Here is an 18,437-nt window from a genome sequence, read left to right as displayed (position 1 = left end):
GTGTGGAGAAATCATCATAAGACAGTGAACAGTTCACTGCGATGAACGGTTCACCATCTTATAATGCAGTAAACGATTCACTGCTTCATGAATACGGTGAATCGTTCACCACTTCCATTAGGTATGCCGCTGACTTACTCTTCCTCACAAGCGCACGCTCTCTCACTCTCTCTCTCTCTCATCGCTCTCTCTCTCCTCCTCAGATGAAGGTTTTGAAATCCACGAAAACGACTTATACAGTAAAATGTACGGTAAAGGGATGTCCTTAGAAATTATACGCTCCCGTTCCCAAAAATGCGACGTACTTCAGAGTTAAGACATATGCTGGTCAACACACATGTGTAATTTTAATGTTAAATGCATCGCATTGTAATTGTACTTCAAATCTTATATGTCAACAAATTCTCCCGACAATAAAGGCAAGACTTAATATAACACCAAAACAAGTACAAGAAACGGTGCGATCAACTTTTCATGTTTACATAACCTATTGGAAGGCATGGCTAGTAAGGAGTAAAGCATTACAATTTGAACTTTTTTTATAAAATGACCCTCCAAAAATTTGCAATTTGCAAAATAACCCTGTCAAATTTTTATTTGGAAAAGTAACCCTCATTTTGCCACCTGGGTGCCACGTCAGTGAATCGTTCACCGTCTTCAGTAAGGCAGTGAACGATTCACCGCCTTTGTAATATATATTGTGAAGGCGGTGAATAGTTCACCGCCTCACCGCCTTTAGTGCAAATCCCCCGAAATCCATCAAAATTTGTCTAAGTCCTGGAGTTGGTGCTGAAACACAAATAATACGGTGAATGATTCACCGTCTTTATGAAGGCAGTGAACTATTCACCGTCTTCATGAAGACACCGTCTTCATGAAGACGGTGAATCATTCACCGCCTTTAGTGCAAACACACCATACCCCCCTTTTTTAGCTAGTTTTTAATAATAATTTGTACAAGTTTGAAGTAAGAAATTTCACGAGAACAAAAATTTCAAGAAACACAACAAGACAAGTAAAACAACAAGATACAACCAAAAGCATAGGAATATCAACAAAAACAAAGAAAGATATACAAATATGAACTAAATAAAGAAGTATATAATATTATACAATGTGTTTGATCTAAATAACAAAAATGTCAATCTCTTGATCTTCCTCTCCCTCGACGTCCTCGGCCACGTCCTCTTTCACGCCCATGTCTACGGCCATGATCAACATCAAGCTCAGCAGGAGGTACGTCATCAAGTGGCTCGATACCGGCTACTTGATCGAGATCCGCGATAATGATGCCCTCAGGATGCTCCGAAATCACCTGAGTCTCCTCTGGCTCAGATCGATCACCCTCGACAGTGTCCGATGTAGATGCTGGGCGGGGCTGTGATGATGACGCGCCATGATGACGAGAATAAACAGATCTAAATTACACTCGAGAGACTGGTGGCGGAAGCAAGTCCAACGTCAAAAAAGAAAATGTCGAAGGGGTGGCGAGCATAACTCCAGCGTCAGTAGGAGATGTAGATCATGACACCCGCTGGCTCGATGTCGAATATGATCCAATAGGAGACGGTGACTGTCGCATCTGATGACCCAATGTCGAGACATGACCAAAATTTCGACCCCGTACATCCGTGACAACAGATATGGCAGGAACATGCTCCAGTACCGACTCAATATAGGCACAGATGGCCGTCAAAGACTCCAGCATCGTATGGATCGCAGTCGAATCATCAACTAGCTATCTGATGCTGTAGTGAGTCTGTCATAATGCGTCCACCAGTATTATAGATAAAAACTCATTTTTTCTAATCTATATTAAATATAAGATTAAAATGATAATTAATATATGAGTGATTGTACCAAAGCTCTCTCGGTCTGCCCACGAGACTGGTAAGTCAATGATGGACGCTGTACTAGACGAGAAATCTATCTTCTCGTTATCTGCCAATACCATTGCATATAAATGGAGGCCGCCTGTATCAGGTCATCACCGGCAATCGGCAACTAGTCAAAAATATGCTGTAATCTCTGTCTCCATCTCTCGATGTGTGCAGCATGAAAGATTGCCCAATCTTTATCTGGCCGCCCCTGAGAAGTGATACGACGGATGGTTTTCAAGTTTATGGGCATATGCTTGAGAAGACCAAACTGTCGTAGGACTCGATCCGGTACATGCATCTCAACAATATGAAAAGAAATCTGCATCGTCCTCGATCGCCAGACCTCACTGCCCTGTACACAAAATGCCGGTAGATCTGTGTACGGCCTCCATATAATCTGTGAACAAGCCGGTAGTCAGCTGAATACATTAATACGTTTTTTATAATATTGAAAAAGATGGTTGCATTAATACGTACCTGGGACTCTCTCTGCTGATCTAACTCATCTCGATAAAACTCAATATCTGTGGTCCTAACATTAGCTTCAAATCGTAACCCGCCAGCGTTCGCCCATCTAAAATTTAAAAAGTATACATGTTAGTTGCAAAAATATATATATAAATGCAATATGTATCAAATTTATATATCATATCGGCAACTCAAAGGGCAATCTGCTATATCGGCAATAGCTCCAACGCCAGTGGGTCGCTCGATATGAATATAGTTCCACGTCCAAATCTATAAATAAATTACAATGAATTAAACAGGAGAAATTAAGAGAAGTTCTATATAACAATTATAATAGGGGTTTTTACCCAAGTAGTCTCCTTCAAAACTTTTATTCTAAAAAGACCTCTGAAACTTTTATTTGCAAAAATAGGCTCCAATCTGCCACGTAGGCAGTGTGCTGGCGGGGGAAGCTAAAAGCGGTGAACCATTTACAGCTTTCAAGTGAATGCGGTAAATGGTTCACCGCTTTCATAAGGATTTAAAAATCCTATAAAGGCGGTGAACCATTCACCGCCTTTATAATGTTTCCACTGTGGCGAGAAAACACATGAATGCGGTTAATGATTCACTGCATATAAAAACGGTGAACCATTCACCGCTTTTAAAGGCGGTGAACCATTCACCGCTTTTAAAGGCGGTGAACCATTCACTGCCTTTATATGCGGTAAATGGTTCACCGCATTTAACTAGCACCACAACCAGGCAACAGCAACTTTGCAAAATTCCACATTATACAAAATAGCAATATTTTCAAGTATTTTAATTACAGCAATAAATACATAAAATCATCTATACCAACTTCAACCACATTTTAAGCATATAAAATAAGCTATACCAATATCAACATACTTCAATATGAATAAATTTAGATGATACTATCAAAAATCAATGTAAAAAGATCTGAAATATCAAATATACATAAGAATCCCAAAAATGATAAAAAAAATCAAGTCCCCTCCATCCCCGTCCTATGGTCTCGCCCTCGTCCCCTGCCACGTCCACGTCCGCGTCGACGACCGCGTCCTCGACTCCGTCCTCGAATATGTATGTCATGCTCCATCTCAGGCTGCACGGGCTCAATGACATGCATCTAATCAATATACTCGATAGCGATGCCCTCGACAATCGGCTCCATCCCTTGCTCAACAGCTGATGGTAGTATCCCTTCCTGCGTCTCAATATGACCCTGTCGTCGTCGCCTACGTCGATATACAACATCATCACGACGAACCTACGACGTGGATGTGGATAGAACATCAGAAAGATGGATATGAACAAACGTGAATGGAATATCAAAATATAATACCTCTGACGTAGATGGAATATCCAATGGAGGGATGGATGCCGGCGGAATATCAAACTGCACTTCCGATGTCGAAGGGGCATCAGAAGTCGAAGGGACATCAGATGGATGAATTCGGACGGATGTCGATGGAAAATCATACGCAGGCATCGAGGTGGAGGGAATATCACCGAAATCATATGCAGGTGCGGAGGAGGGAATATCACCGAAATCATATGCAGGTGCGGAGGTGGAGAGAATATCACCGAAATCGCCAAAAGTTGGAGAAGAAACATCCGAATGCCCTGTCACGGGTAATGTCGGAAGGCTCTCTAACACAGTCTTGAGATCCCACCTCACATGTGCTAGAGCATCCATCATGGGCTCCGGAGGATCATCCATCAAATGACCAATACTGCTAACAGCATGCTGCATAGCATACACATGTATAAACATACATGATTATATATAATGAATATTCTTATATTAAAATAAACTATAAAATAAAATAATCTTACCAATCGTCGCTCGACATTCCCACGCAACAGAAAAGTAAGTGGAGGCCACTATACAGGACGAGAAATCCACCACCTTGTAATCCCCGAATACCACTGCATGTACACAGAGATAGCTCGTATCGAATCTGGATCGACGAAAGGACTCTGATCCGCAATATGCTCCAGACGATCTGCCTAACGTTGAATATATGGAGCATGAAATGCTGTCTAGTCCTCGCCTGATCTACCATGTGAGGTGATTCTCTGCATAGCTTCTACGGGCTTCGGTATATGCTGCAGCAATCTAAACTGACGCAGAACTCTATCAGGTAAATATAACTCGACAATATGATAGCATATCAAAGAAGTTCTCGAACGCCAGATTGCAGAGCCCTCAAGACAAAATGCAGGAAGACCGTTCAAAACATCCTCCGTATAGGGCATCCATGTAACCTATACAATTGTATTAAAAAAAATGAATGTAAAATTTTAGAATGTATGTCCATGTATTTAATTTATGAAATCTATAACGTACTTGTGACTCCCTCTGCTGATCTAGCTCATCGCGATAAAACTCGATGTCAGTCGCTCTAACATTTCTACGAAATCGCAATCTTATGTTCCACCTGCAGAAGTGATTAATAGTATATTTTATTATTTTTTAATATATCAATACAATATCAATATTTATTATTTTATTATATTATATTTTAAACGCATAGCATACCGACAACCCAATGGACAATCATGCAGATCCGGCGGAGCTCCAACTCGATCGGGACGTCCAATATGTATATGGTCCCATGCCCATATCTAAGAACAAAAAAAGTGAATGGTGGGCAGAGGTGAGTTAGTACTAAAGGCAGTGAATGGTTCACCGCCTTTAGAAGACGGTGAACTGTTCACCACCTTAGTAAATTATATACAAACCGTCTTTACAGAAAAAGCCTGACGTGACTCCTACGTGCGAAAAGATGGTTTGTTTGCCAAATTTAGTTTTCGTAGGGTTATTTCCTCAATTACAATATTTTGTAGGATTGTTTTGACAAAAAAAGTCCATTTTTCACAGCAACCTGCGAAAGTGCACTTGGAGGTCCAGTTAACACATTCTGGAGCAATATCATAGGTAGAAGGGTGCAGGCCAATGCTCCAGGTTGCAGTGGTGGGACCTAATACGCCAATAACATCTCAATTTATGGTGATTAATACTTTGGCCTTTCAGTAATCATAAGGACAAAATTATATTTAAAAAAAGGAAAAAAGAAAAATCACCTGAAGAGGAACAGCAGCAACAAAACCAAATGCATTCTTGTTGAATTGTGTCATGAAGCCATCTAGCACAATCTGTAAATTGTTCTCAAACTATATGATGTAAAATATTTGGCCATCGTGTCGCACAAGCTACGCATTTATCTGTAGACCTTGACGGGTTGAGGAAGGCAGTGTTACTGGTAAAGGTGACCTAAAAGAAAAGAAAAGGAAAATACGTAAAAATAGAAGATTGGAATGTGGGGGTGAGTATTAAAATCCACCTACTGCCAAAAGTGCGAAACAGAAAAAGGTCTAATCAGAGAGTGATATTTACATATATACACTCCTGCAAAGTCTGCACCTTCATATATAATCTTCAAAAACTTAATTTCTGACATACATACTTAATTTGTTACATACATAGGCTTGTACGTGCAAAAATATCCTTTGAGGAAAAAAATAAATCTAAACTAAAACCAATTTCGCCACATGAATTGGATCAGCTCCCAACTTAAATAAACAGTTTTTGTTAAGAAACTGTACATTCAAAAGTTCAAAGCGTATGCATGAAAACTCAGATTCACATATGTAAATAGATGAATTTGAAGGGATATACATGTATAAACAAGAAAAGATATTTATTCTCACCCTGAAGGTGTAGTTGGTTGATCAACAGCTAGGATGGAGTTATCCAGCCCAATTAAATCACCAAGCAGATCCGGCACAGGAGTTGCACAGGATCAGTGGCTGGAGATGCTAGCTGCCTTGCAGCTGCATGTGTAACAGCACTTGTGCCAGAAGCAGTGACAAGTGCCGGTACGGCATCAGCTGCATGAGAGGGTGACTCAGAATAAGCTGTTTCACCTCCATCAGGATATTCCTCATCATCTGTTCTAAGCGCGGCAGTCCTTGCACGGCTTTCAAAAGCTTCTGGAGGTTTGTGGTACACTGAAGAAAGGGAGCCAATGTTTGCGAGGAGCTCATCAAGAAGAGAAGGGTCTAAAAGGTTTACATCGTCACTGATGGATGGCTTTTCTGCCAGAACTACATCTTTTGCGGCCTGAGAAAAGAAACCTATGATTATTGTGAAAAAGTAATATTGAGATTGTGGTCATAATAAATATAAGGATTTTTATACCTCAGGATCAGTAGAGAGATGACGACAGTATATGTATGCCCGATCACGAAGATCAGGATTGTCTGTCTCAACAGTGGCATTGTTTAGAACAGCCTGCACATTATTACCTATGCAAGTTATAATAGGAAGCACCCAGAAAATCGCTACAGTATGTGACGAACAATGACGTTTTCATGTGATTAGACAAGAAGCAAGAATTACAAGTTGTTACATAACAGTGCTGCTCAAACTCCATATCAATAGAGTAAGTCAATGCTGATCGAGCTCCATTGAAATGATTATCTTATGCAGACAATTCCAAAAGCAAAGCAAGCATTTGTACGTCATAGGGAATATACAATGATATTATTGAAGACGCGTTTAAGGGAAGAGAACAATAAGTTCCCATTCGCAGGATGAGATCAATATTCCTTTTTAACAGGAAATATGTAAAATAGTACAAAGTTACGTGAGAAAAAGAATGTAAAAGAAAACAGTGGTAGCCGGAAATATCTGCTATGGGCCCTCCGTTGGCTTCTTAAGAAATAATTTGACAGTCGCTGTGAACAATTGCAATTGTACCAATGCAGGCTCTTCAGGAAAACTGTCTAGGAAGCTCTCAAAGAGCTCATAAGCATTATCAATTCTTTCGGCATACTCCCCAATTACCCAGGTAATGCCTGTGAAAAATATAGCAGTTAAGATGAAATGAAACTAAAGGAATACTAAACTGGATTACCACTATTCTTGAGAATATTCAAGGATGGTCTATTATTACTTTAGCCTCTGGCTCATCTAAAAGTGTCCAAACTCTCGCACAGGGTTGCAATAATGGACTCGTAGCTGCAAACGAAATTTGTAACGCAGAGTAAGATTCCAATTAAAAAAAAAAGCAGCTTGTGCATCTAATTTTCTGAAACAAAACACGTAGACCATGATAGATGTTCTAAACTCACATGTTGTCATGTTAGGCTAGCGTCTAAAAAGACCCTTAATAACAAAAATAGCATCTTGGACAACATAGTTAAATTTGATCATTATCAGCTCTGGCAAAACACTAATGCAACGTTCGGCAGCTCTCTCCAACTTAATCGTGCGCCATCCGATTGCTCGAACAGCCTTCGTAACAAAATGTACATTTACGTCTGTAGCATATTCTTTGAACTCCAAGAAAACAATCTATTAGTTTCTGAAGAGAACCTTCGTGCTACCATGCAAGAACCAGCAATTATTTTAAATTACCATAATATTAGAAAAGGACGTAGCTTACAGAGCAGAAAAAAGGATTAGATGGAATTGAATGGACTGAAGAAAGAGGATTAGTTAGAATGGAACGAAAGTTGAGAAGGGTAAAAAGTACCTATGAATCAGCAGATTTTCTTTCACTCATGCAGACGATTATATCATAGCAGAAACGGAAGTAGGCTACATTTTCCATAAGATTCAAGTTAATTGTTTACTGTTTAAATCACCACCATCTCCATTGTTCAAGCCATTCCAAAATCCAGAAATTGAAAATCAACCAAAGCAAGAACTAAGGATGCTTGAGAGTGTCAATGAACTTGACAAATTTTGACACCAATGAATACATAAGGTAAAGCCTTGCAAATTAGGCAAGCAATTTATATAAAGTAAAATCATGTAAGATAGGGCATCATGTGATTTGCAAGGGCAAACTCCATCAGAGTACTGATCTCTCTTATTGATTGCTTTCATGAATACTAGGAGTTAAAATCTCAATACGCATGGAAATATTTCAACACCTGAAGATGCCATATAAAACGATCAAGAATCACAATAAGAAGTCAAAATTGCATTTTAACTACAACTTGTACCAATAAATAAAACTTCATTGTATGAATTGTACCTAATCTATATTCCAATCGGAGGCAAGCATAATCATTATCTCCAATTTCTCCATCTTAACATAGATTGGGTCATTGTACTTGCAGAAGAAAACCTATTCCATAATTGGAATGCAGAAGTTCAAAAACCTTATACAACATAAATGAAAAAAATATGATTAATAAGACATGCACATTCGGTTCACCTTAATCTCATGTCAAAGTATAGTAGGCCTTTTCTGTACAATAAGATTGATGTTCTGCAATCTACATACTGAATCTCGGGTTCTGCTGAAAGGAGAGTAACAAGAGGAGGTGCCATCTACTTACAAAGATTTCATACCACATCAGTGCTAGTAAAAAGTTCCATTTGCTGAAGAATCATCTGTAAAATGCACAAAGCTAAGTATGGAAGCACAAAATTTCAAAAGCACCCAGATAATTCACCATGAAAACAACAGGAAAACAAACATCTACATTCGATCCTGTGGATTTTAGCCTTTAATTCATTCATACCGCTAAAAAAAACAATCCATAGTTCACCTCTTTTGAGGAGAAAAAAAAAAATTTTAATGACTCAACATTGTACTGAAAGCTTTGCTATTTAGACTGCCGCTGTTATTTTTTTTAATTGAGGTGTTATATCACAACTCCATTTTAGATTACTTCAAAAACAAAAATGTTTGACAATTCAAAATCATGTTCCAGGCATCTCTTGAATATCTGATTTAGATAGCATCATTCTCCAAAGAATCAGGCTTGTTTCACATTAAAAATCATTTTCCAGGCATTTCTGTATCTTCATAAGAGCTATCCAAATTGGCAGTTTCTCAAATGATTTATTCAGTTTGTGTGATCCTTTTCCATTAATAATAACCATTGTCGTCTGCCAACTTGTCTTTGCAAAGCTTTATATTAGAACTCCAGTCTTCCCTACTCAAGAAAAGAGTAAATGCAAGGTCAAAACTGAAGCATTTGAAAAACGTGTGCATTAGGAAGGGTGGGTCGTGTAAGTTGGGGTAAAGGAGAAAGTGGCAGGGGTGGTTTTTGTAATTTAGCCTCAATGAGATGCACATGTCGCTTCCTTCATTTAAGTGCTTGTGTTAGTTCAAACTTCTTATTATCTTATTTCATTAACAAGAAATATGCCAACAATTGAAAAAAAAAAAAAAAAAAAAAAAAAAAAAACATACTTTGACAGCAGAAACCACTATAGCACAATTTGCATGTTGGAGACATGAAGTAACTCGCTCCACTATATTTTCAGCTTCATGAGCATCAACCGCTCTATACCTCGATAAGGCATCCAAAATAAAGACCTAGCCCCATCCGCAAAACGCAATTAAAAAAACTTTAGCCGCTTCAAACATATATTAAAGTAGCAAATAGAAAAAGAATATCTTTCAGAATTTTGGCACAATTACTTTGAACAGAAGGAAACAACGTAGATTTAAGTCTCCACTTAATTCTAGTAGACAAGCAGTAGCGTTAAATTGTTAATAAAGGAGATCACAGTTTGAAAGACATTCACGCTACCACTTTATGCATTTGAGAATTATCGCGAGAAGCCGATTCATTATGAAAAATGCTTTCCAATATAACCAATTAAACACAATGCCTTCATACTCGAGTCTGGACATAACCAATTTTCTTTTTATTAAACTGCATTAAGTCACATTAAATTCAGACAACTATAGTCTGACAACTAGTCTTCAAGCACCTCCATAATGATCGGAAAAACTCATAATCTTCATTTTTATCACATTTCCAAAGCCCAGACTAGGAAGATATAGTCTCCACAGATACCATATTGAAACAAAGTTAAATGCTTTTATACCCTCTAATATAATTTATGACTTCAATTTTTTTTTCACTCAGTATTCGCTAAAATGCATTCAACCGAAGCATAAGACTAAGAAAAGCAACTAAACATTCTCACTTGCGGAGACACTTTAAATGCTTTAAACTCAAAATTTAAGATATGCTCAAATGAAATCAGCAATACCATCACAAAATTGACAATTGATATATGTTTCTTCAGGCTAACTAAGGCGCTAAAATGACTTAATAGTGGTTGAAAATGAATGCACCTTGCCAGAAACAGGGTGAAAGAACATGTTCCAATACTATGACCTATAATCCTGAGACTAATGATAAAAAGAAACAATCAGGAAGTTCTGCATATAAATTATTAAACCATAGGATATGCCAATGTCTTCTGTAAATTCTGAGAGATTATTTTATCATTAGCATGATCAACAACTTGAGAATATATCAATTTGCAAAAAGTTTGTAAGCACAAGACATGAAAGAAAAATAAGTGCAAGAGACAGCACCTTTTTTCCTAGCCATGGTTAATCCGGGTTGGCCGTCCATTTCAATTTTGATTCAAGGCCGAAGAACTTCAAACCTGAGATCACTAAGCCCGCAGTCATCTTCTTCAAATGCTCATTTAGTATTTCCTCATAAGCAATATAATTAGCATCAGTGAGAAGCTTGCGATCTCTCATAACTGCAAGAACCTTTCTTGCTTCTCCTGAGCTCGCGTACTTACAGAAACCATGAATGACAGCACAATATACAACATCTTCCAACAGATAACCTAGTTCAATCATCTCGTCAAATATCTGAATGACCTTCTCTGGCTTTTTTGATCTGCAAGCATCGAGAATCGTCAAGGTGTATTTAAATTCCATCGGACCACTTGTTACACTCCCAAGGCAATCCTTGACAAGCGTAAGAGCTGCATTTATCTCCCCGATCTTGCATAGCCCTTTTACGAGAGAGCAGTAGGCCGAGACGCTCGGCGTCCAAGACGATTGCATCATTGAATTGTAGCAAGAGCACGCCTCTCTGACATCCCCCTCATCGACAAAGCAAGGGATGACGAGACTATACGTACACGAATCCGGCTGGAATTCTTTCGAACCCTTCATTTCCTCGAATAACAAAAGCACCTGCTTCCTTTCCTTGATCTTGTAAAGGCTCTCAACAAGAATATTGTAGATGCCGACACTGCAATAACCTTTTCCTTTCGCGGACTCAAACACCTCCACAGCTTTAAATTCTCTCCCGCTCTTCCCCACAAAAGAAGTGAAGAAATCAGACAGGTGATCAATAACCGGCAATGCCAACTCAACCAGCCGATCGACCAATCGGAAAAACTTGCTCATCTCTCCGCCGTCAGCGTAGGAGGCCAGCAGTGGAGTCACAGTCTGAAAATTCGGCACGAGACCTTCCTTCACTACGATCATGAAGAGCTTACGGGCATTATCGGCTCTCCCAACACCGCAGAGTCCGCCGATAAGGGAATTATATATGTCCAGATCCACGCGGTACCCATCGTCCACCATCTCCCTCAGCAGGCTGCATCCGTCGTCGACCTTGCCCTCCGCCACGAACCCCCGGATGAGAGCCCCGTACACGGAGCGGTCGATCAGGAACTTCTTCTTCTTCTTCATTTCGTCGAACAATTCACGGGCCTTGTCAGCCCGCCCAAAGTTGCAGAGGCCCGAGATCATGGTGGCGTAGGCCATGACGTCGGGCTCGACACCATCCTTGCGCATCTCGTCCCAGAGCGTGAGGCAGCCGTCCATGCTCGTGTTCGCGGGGGCGGCCAGGAGCAGCTTGAGCATGGCGGTGTAGGCAAAGAGGTCAGGTCGGCAGAGCTCAGCGCGCATGCGGTGGAGGAGGCGGAGGAGGGGGTCGATGCGGGCGGCGCGGCAGAGGCCCTTGGCGAGGATGGTGAAGGTGAGGGCGTCCTCCCTGAGGCCGTCGGCGCGGAGGTCGCGGTGGAGGGAGAGGGCGAGGTCGAGGTGGCCGGCGGAGACGAGGGCGTGGAGGACGCGGTTGTAGAGGAAGACGCGGGGGCGGAGGCCGAAATGGGAGCGGAAGCGGCGGAGGGCGTGGAGGGCGCGGAGGGGGCGGCTGGCGCGGGAGTGGAGGCGGACGAGGACGTCGAGCTGCTTCTCCGAAGGAGGCTTGCCGAGGGCGAGCATGAGGTCGGGGACCTGGTCGGCGGCGGCTGGGAGGCGGGAGGCGTGGAGAGAGTGGGCAAGGGCGTTGAAGCAGGCGAAGGAGGGGCGGAAGAGGCGCTGGCGGGAGGCCCAGAGGAAGAAGGGGGTGGAGAGGGAGGGCGGGAGCCGGGGGCGAGGGGACCGGAGGACCTCGGCCACCAGGGAGGGGGGCACGCGCCGGAGCTTGGACAGCTCGGAGACGACGGGGACGCCCCAGCGGCCGTGCCGGCGGAGGACGCCGAGGACGAAGCGGGCCAGAGGGGAGAGCCGGCGGTCGGCGGCGGAGAGACACGGTTGGGAGGGGGAGGGGGAGGGCGGTCCGGAAGGGGAAGGGAAGGGATCCCAGGAGCGGAAGTCGAAGGAGGAGGAGGAGGGAGGGGGAAGAGATGGGGGACGGCGAGGGAGGGATTTGAGGCTGGAGAAGAGGCCGCCGCGCACGACGGGGCGGTGGTTGCGGGAGGGGGCGCGGTGGCCGTAGTAGAAGTAGTATTTCCGCGGGGTGGACGGGCAGGAGGGGGAAGAGGTCTCGGCGTTTGTGGCTGTCCCTCCCATTGGAGTGGTTTTGTTGGAATGCCGAGCCCGAGTTTTCGTCTTCGTCTTCGTCTCTGTCTTTCTGCGCTCCTCCGCTTCTGCCTTTTTTGTGCAAGCCCGCTTCTGCTTATTTTGTGTGTTTACATTATATATTTTGTGCAAGGTCCACGACGGATGCAGCCTGCTGAGGGAGATGGTGGACGATGGGTTCCGCGTGGATCTGGGCATATATAATTAGGGGGTGTAATGTGGGCCGTGCTGGACCTACACGGCCTACATTTTTCAGACTAAAATGGACTATAGAGTCCGGCCCAGTCTGGCTCGGATTTAATTTCGGACCTGGTCGTACCGGGCCACGTTCTCTACCCACTGGCCCGGCACGCCCATTGGCCCGGAAGGCACGGGCCGTGCCGGCCAGGCCATGCTTTGGCGCTGCCTACAAATATTTTTTAAAATTTTTTTAAAAAATTTAGTATGAAATTTAAAATATAAAAATAAATATTTTTATTTAAATTAATATTTTTAATTAAAATATTAAAAAATTATAAAAATAATTATACTAAAGTAAATATTTAATTTTTAAAAAATAAATTAATTTGGTATTATTTATTTTAAAAAAAAAGAAAAATGTAATAGACTTTTGGTCCAATGGACCAAAAATTCTTTGGTCCATTGGACCAAAAGTCCTCCTCCCAAGGCCTGCCCAGCAAACCTTGGGAGGAGAGCTCCTGGGGAGGAGGGCTCAATCCTCCTCCCTAAGAGCTCAGACCACATGGCCCAAGGCAAAATTGCCTTGGGCCATGGGCCTCGGGCCGAGCTAGCCCAGCTCGGATGCTATAGTACCCATGCCGTGTTGTAGCCCGGCCCGAGGCCGTGCCGGGTCGGGCGGCCCACGTGCCGCTTGGCCTGTTTTACATCCCTGCTTACATATATCTATACCAATACATGATTTCTCATGATAAATCCAACATAAATGTACCACCTTAATTTGAGAATAGTAGGATCCACTATTTATTTTAAATTTTTCTCTATTCTTTTTTATCTTAGTAAAACCATTCCTCTCCCTCACACTCTCACAACCACATTATTGAACTTTCTTTCTTTCTCTCTCTCTCTTTTTTTTTTTCTCATATCTTTTACTTTTTTTATTTCCCTAACCGACAGTGGCATCTCTCTCTTCCATCATCTCATCTACGGAGCGATTTGGTAAAAATATCTCCACCCATGATTTTAGAATTTCTTTTTCTCTCCTCCTTTTCCTCTTGCTCGCTATTCTGAGCCCTTCGGCCCCCATCCGTTGTTCCTCATGCATCCTCAAAAAAGATGGTGTATGGTGCCATCGCTGTCTGCTCAATTCTTAACAATCATAAAATATCTATATTTCTATTTTTTTATTTTTTCTATAATTTTTTTATTATCTACCCATTGCATCGCACGGGTTATTTCACTAGTTATATGTTAATGCACCTACAATGCACGTGCTAAAAAAAACTTGAGCCATCAAATATTTATAATTTATTAAGTATATTTGTTTTTATAAATCAAATTACTTAAATAATATGGTTTAGAAGTTAGATAATTATTCTAATGAAAAATGATGTAATTTTGGATGCTACGAGAATTTTTACAAAATTTACGAAAATTTTTATCGATATAGTGAATAGATAAAAATAGTTTCTTAATTGGCTCAGTTTTTTATGGCTCGTACACCATTTATTTATTTATTTACTAGTGAAATATCCGCGCAATGCTGTGGATATAAAAATATTTTATAATAAATTTTACTTTTTTAATATTTTTATATAATTTTGTAAGTCTAATTATTAATTAAATAAAAGTTATATAAAAATAATTTAATAGTTAAATCTATTTAAATAAATGTCACGCCCCGGATTACACGTTCCCCGGGCACGCTGACAAATCCGCCATATACAAAGAAATTTTCCCTGTATACGAAGCGATAGTTGAACCTGTAAAACATACAATACTACAAATAGTAGTATAGAGCTGTAAAGAAACTAAACAGGTAGAACAAAACAAGTCTCATATACATACATAAAACCATACCAAAAGTACTCGCTCCAGCGAGTTACAATAACTGTATGTACATGAACTCAAAAACCAAAAGTACGACTACCTGTAGTAGGGGATCCTCTATCACCGCGACTCATCGGGTAGGGCTCTAGCTCGCAACGCCCTTGCCTCGATCCTGATCAGCAATAGCAGCAGTCGAAGACGATGGCTCTGCAAAAACGGAGTAACAACAAGGCGTGAGAACTACTGTAAAAATAAGTAGTCCTTAGTGGGTGCCGCCGTCAACATCATAGTCCACCCACTAAGTCTACAGAAGGAAGCGAAGATAGTAATAATTGATAGAATAAAATCTACAGCTACGCGTTATTACACTATCATGCTCTAAACTAATCTACTATAGAAAAGTCAATCCTGACCCAATCTCTTTAGGGACTATAAACATACCCGCCCCAGGGACTGTGAATACACCCATCCCGTCCAGTTGGGACTATCCAGCTACCTCCACACTATCCAGTCCATGGAGAGCAAGTCCAACTGGCAATGAACGACACCAACGCGAAAGCACGGCGCCCGTCTCCGGAGTGGCACTCGTGGGAGCTACCCAACTGAGTATACAGCGTATCTCTGCCGAGCTCAATCCGGCTCTCACAAGCCAAAGTCAAGTAACCGACTCTAACTGGTCTAACAACAAACAGGTCACGTGCCCTCGGCACAATCCGATGCCAAAACAGCGATATAGGTCCACCGTCAACCCCGACAGCACCCAACAGTCCGAAACAGTCTGAATGCTACTATAAAAATACGTTAGGCATCTCAGCACGAGCGTAACTGAACTCTAAACTACTTGAGGTATCCATCACACCAATATTGCAATGATAGAAATTTACAACGGCTCCTAAAGCTAAATTAGGTAGTGTAACAGGTGACAGGTCCAAATCGTCGGTTTTCTCCTAATTTAATTTCCAAGTCCAACATGTATAGCTTAACTAGATTCTATAACATGCTTCAAATTCATATTTCAGCCAATATGCTACTCAATGAATTTAAGCTAGTACGGAGTATAAACAATCAGAAACTATACATGTCTACTAATCTCTACTTAGGAGTAAACCCGATGAAAACCCACCTCAAAAGCTAATCCCCGGCAGCGAAGAAGGTTACCGGAGTCCCTGCCAAGCTCGGCTGCAACTCACCGAACCAGCAACAACAACGCTCCAATGATCTAAACATAGAAACCCACAATAAACACCAATTCTGCTCAAAACAACAACAACAGAGAGAAACAGAGTTTCGACCAAGCTAACCTTTACCAAATTCAGCAATCTTGGGCTTCGTGGATTTCTCTCGAAGTCCTGAATCCAAATAACCAAGTTTCGTCGCAATCCAACACTCTTACGTCGCGTACGAGCTGAAATACCAACAGTCGATGCTAGAATTCTATAAAACAGCATCCTTGAGCTTGAAGTAGTAAGGACTTGCAATGGTTGGAGGAACTTGATGAACATCTCACCTCAAAAGTTATTCGAACTCCGGTGCTGCGTCGAGAACGACGAAAACGCACCCTCGCCGGGCCTCCACACGATGCTACGACGGCAACCGTACGCTCAAACGGCTCCGCGGCGCGACGTCGGCGACAATCCGAGCTCCACGGCAACTCCACTCGAGCTCCTCCTTGCTCAACCGATGCTAGAGAGAGATGGAGAATAAACCAGTAAACTCTCTCTCTCTCTCAACTCTACACGTACATAAATAGAGAGGGATGGGATGGGTGATACATACGAGGCTCAAAATTACCAAAATGCCATCTCACCTACCCTGGTGTACTGGTACACGGCCCCGTGTACCGGTACTAGAAGCCAACCCGAGAGCAGTCTGCGCGCAGCCAGTGCAGTGTACCGGTACACCATGCTTGCTGTACCGGTACAGCAAGCAGAGAACCTGCTATTTGCATATTCTCTTGCCAAATGTTGCTCTCGAGTAGCATAGAGTCTGTTTTACATCTATTTCACGCCAACGCGACTCAGACTTGCCCTGTCACGCCCCGTGTAGCACACTGGACCTTTGCAAATTGCGAGGTTCAAGTGTTCAATATGTATTCCGAACTTTTCCACACTTGGTGGAGGGTCGTCAATATATACCGGCCTAAAAGTTCGATCTCTAGAGTTTTGGCAAGTCCTGAGAGTTTTCACTCTCGGGGACCGGTCCCTGATATGAGAGACCGGTCCCCTCAGCACAGTGCTGCGACAGGGATTGAGGCAACCGGTCCCTGGCTGTGAGAGGCCGGTTTCCGAACGCTGGTTTTGCGGGACGAGCCGAGAGACCGGTCCCTGGCAGGGAGAGACCGGTCCCTCAGCGCGTAAGCGGCCCAGACCGGGCAGTGCACAGAGTGGATTTTTGAGGGGCCTAAGTGGATTTTGTTACCTTAGAGGCTTTAGGCAGCCTCTCTACCCCCTCTCACTCTCATTTTCTCTCCCTCACACTCTCCCTACACTTCTAGAGAGAGAAAGGGAAGGAGAAGAAGGAGAAGGAGAGGAGAGGAGCTTGCTTAGAGGCCTTGGAGCACCATCTTCTTCCTCATTTCTCACCTTTGGAGGCTTGGAGCTTGCTTTTGGAGCTTTGTGGTGGATCAATCTTCAAACCTAGAAGATTTTGAGCTTGGATTGGAGCATTCTAGAGGTAAGTGGCAAGGTTCCTTCCTCTAGATCTTAGTTTTGTGGCTTTTTGCTTGTTTAAACCCTAGATTTTGGATTTTAGGGTTAGATTTGGGGATTCTTGATTTGAAGCTTCTTGATCTCATTGGAATGGTTTGGAACCTTTATATAGGTTAGATTGGAAGACCTCTACCTCCCATTTGAAGATTAAGAGAGGGTTTTTCACTTGAGGTGAGTTTTTTCCAACCCTAGCTTGAGATGGTTAATGATCAACCTTGTAGTTGTTCGTTACGTTTGTTTGACCCTTATTCCTACATCTCTAGGGTGCTAGGAGGCTAGTCGACACCTTCGTCTGAGCTTACGAAGGATCGCGAGTGTTTTGGTGGGTTTGGCTTCTTGAACACGAGGCGAAATGGCCCCTATGCTTTCTATACTCGTCGTAAAGCATTTCTAAGTGCAAATCCATATTATTTATAATTTATAAAAATTTTAGAACACTTAACATGCATGCCTTATGTATCATAAAATTTTCACTCTATATAGTAGAGTTATATGTGTTGGTAGCATGCATGAGAGGAGTGGTTCTTGTTGCGAGTTGGGAACTCATTATGTATAATGGAAATCACTAGAATTATGCATTATAAACATAATTATCATGCTTAGACTTGTTGAACAAAAGTGTCATAAAGAGGCATTTGAAACTAGTAAACTATGAAACTGCAACATGATGACATAGAGATAGGCCTATGAGATATGTGATATATTCCATGTATTACTCATGAGGACTTGGTACTTGTGACGGATCGTATGCATGCTTGCCATTG

General features: G+C 42.0%; 1 protein-coding gene across 14 annotated transcripts; it reads right to left on the bottom strand.

Moving 5' to 3' along the window:
• LOC109727155 (pentatricopeptide repeat-containing protein At4g20740) lies at nt 3,183-13,074 on the bottom strand. Of its 14 annotated transcripts, none has more exons than XM_020257072.1 (15): nt 10,718-13,073; nt 9,575-9,700; nt 8,588-8,766; nt 8,405-8,497; nt 7,898-8,300; nt 7,494-7,694; nt 7,316-7,380; nt 6,559-7,217; nt 6,069-6,480; nt 5,442-5,631; nt 4,897-4,982; nt 4,705-4,795; nt 4,191-4,622; nt 3,697-4,101; nt 3,183-3,621 (listed from the first exon to the last, which is right to left on the bottom strand). In XM_020257072.1, the coding sequence occupies exon 1, from the start codon at nt 12,947-12,949 to the stop codon at nt 10,736-10,738; it is 2,214 nt and encodes a 737-aa protein (XP_020112661.1). In that variant the 5' UTR covers nt 12,950-13,073; the 3' UTR covers nt 3,183-3,621; nt 3,697-4,101; nt 4,191-4,622; nt 4,705-4,795; nt 4,897-4,982; nt 5,442-5,631; nt 6,069-6,480; nt 6,559-7,217; nt 7,316-7,380; nt 7,494-7,694; nt 7,898-8,300; nt 8,405-8,497; nt 8,588-8,766; nt 9,575-9,700; nt 10,718-10,735. The 14 variants fall into 14 exon arrangements, with proteins under 14 accessions (XP_020112661.1, XP_020112663.1, XP_020112666.1 ...); XM_020257074.1 differs by having other exon boundaries at nt 7,898-7,962; XM_020257077.1 differs by lacking the exon at nt 7,494-7,694.

Source organism: Ananas comosus, linkage group 22, assembly GCF_001540865.1.
Source record: "Ananas comosus cultivar F153 linkage group 22, ASM154086v1, whole genome shotgun sequence".
NCBI classification, from domain to species: domain Eukaryota; kingdom Viridiplantae; phylum Streptophyta; class Magnoliopsida; order Poales; family Bromeliaceae; genus Ananas; species Ananas comosus.
The sequence above is the reverse complement of the archived record's forward strand: the minus strand, read 5'-3'. Positions and strand labels throughout refer to the sequence as shown.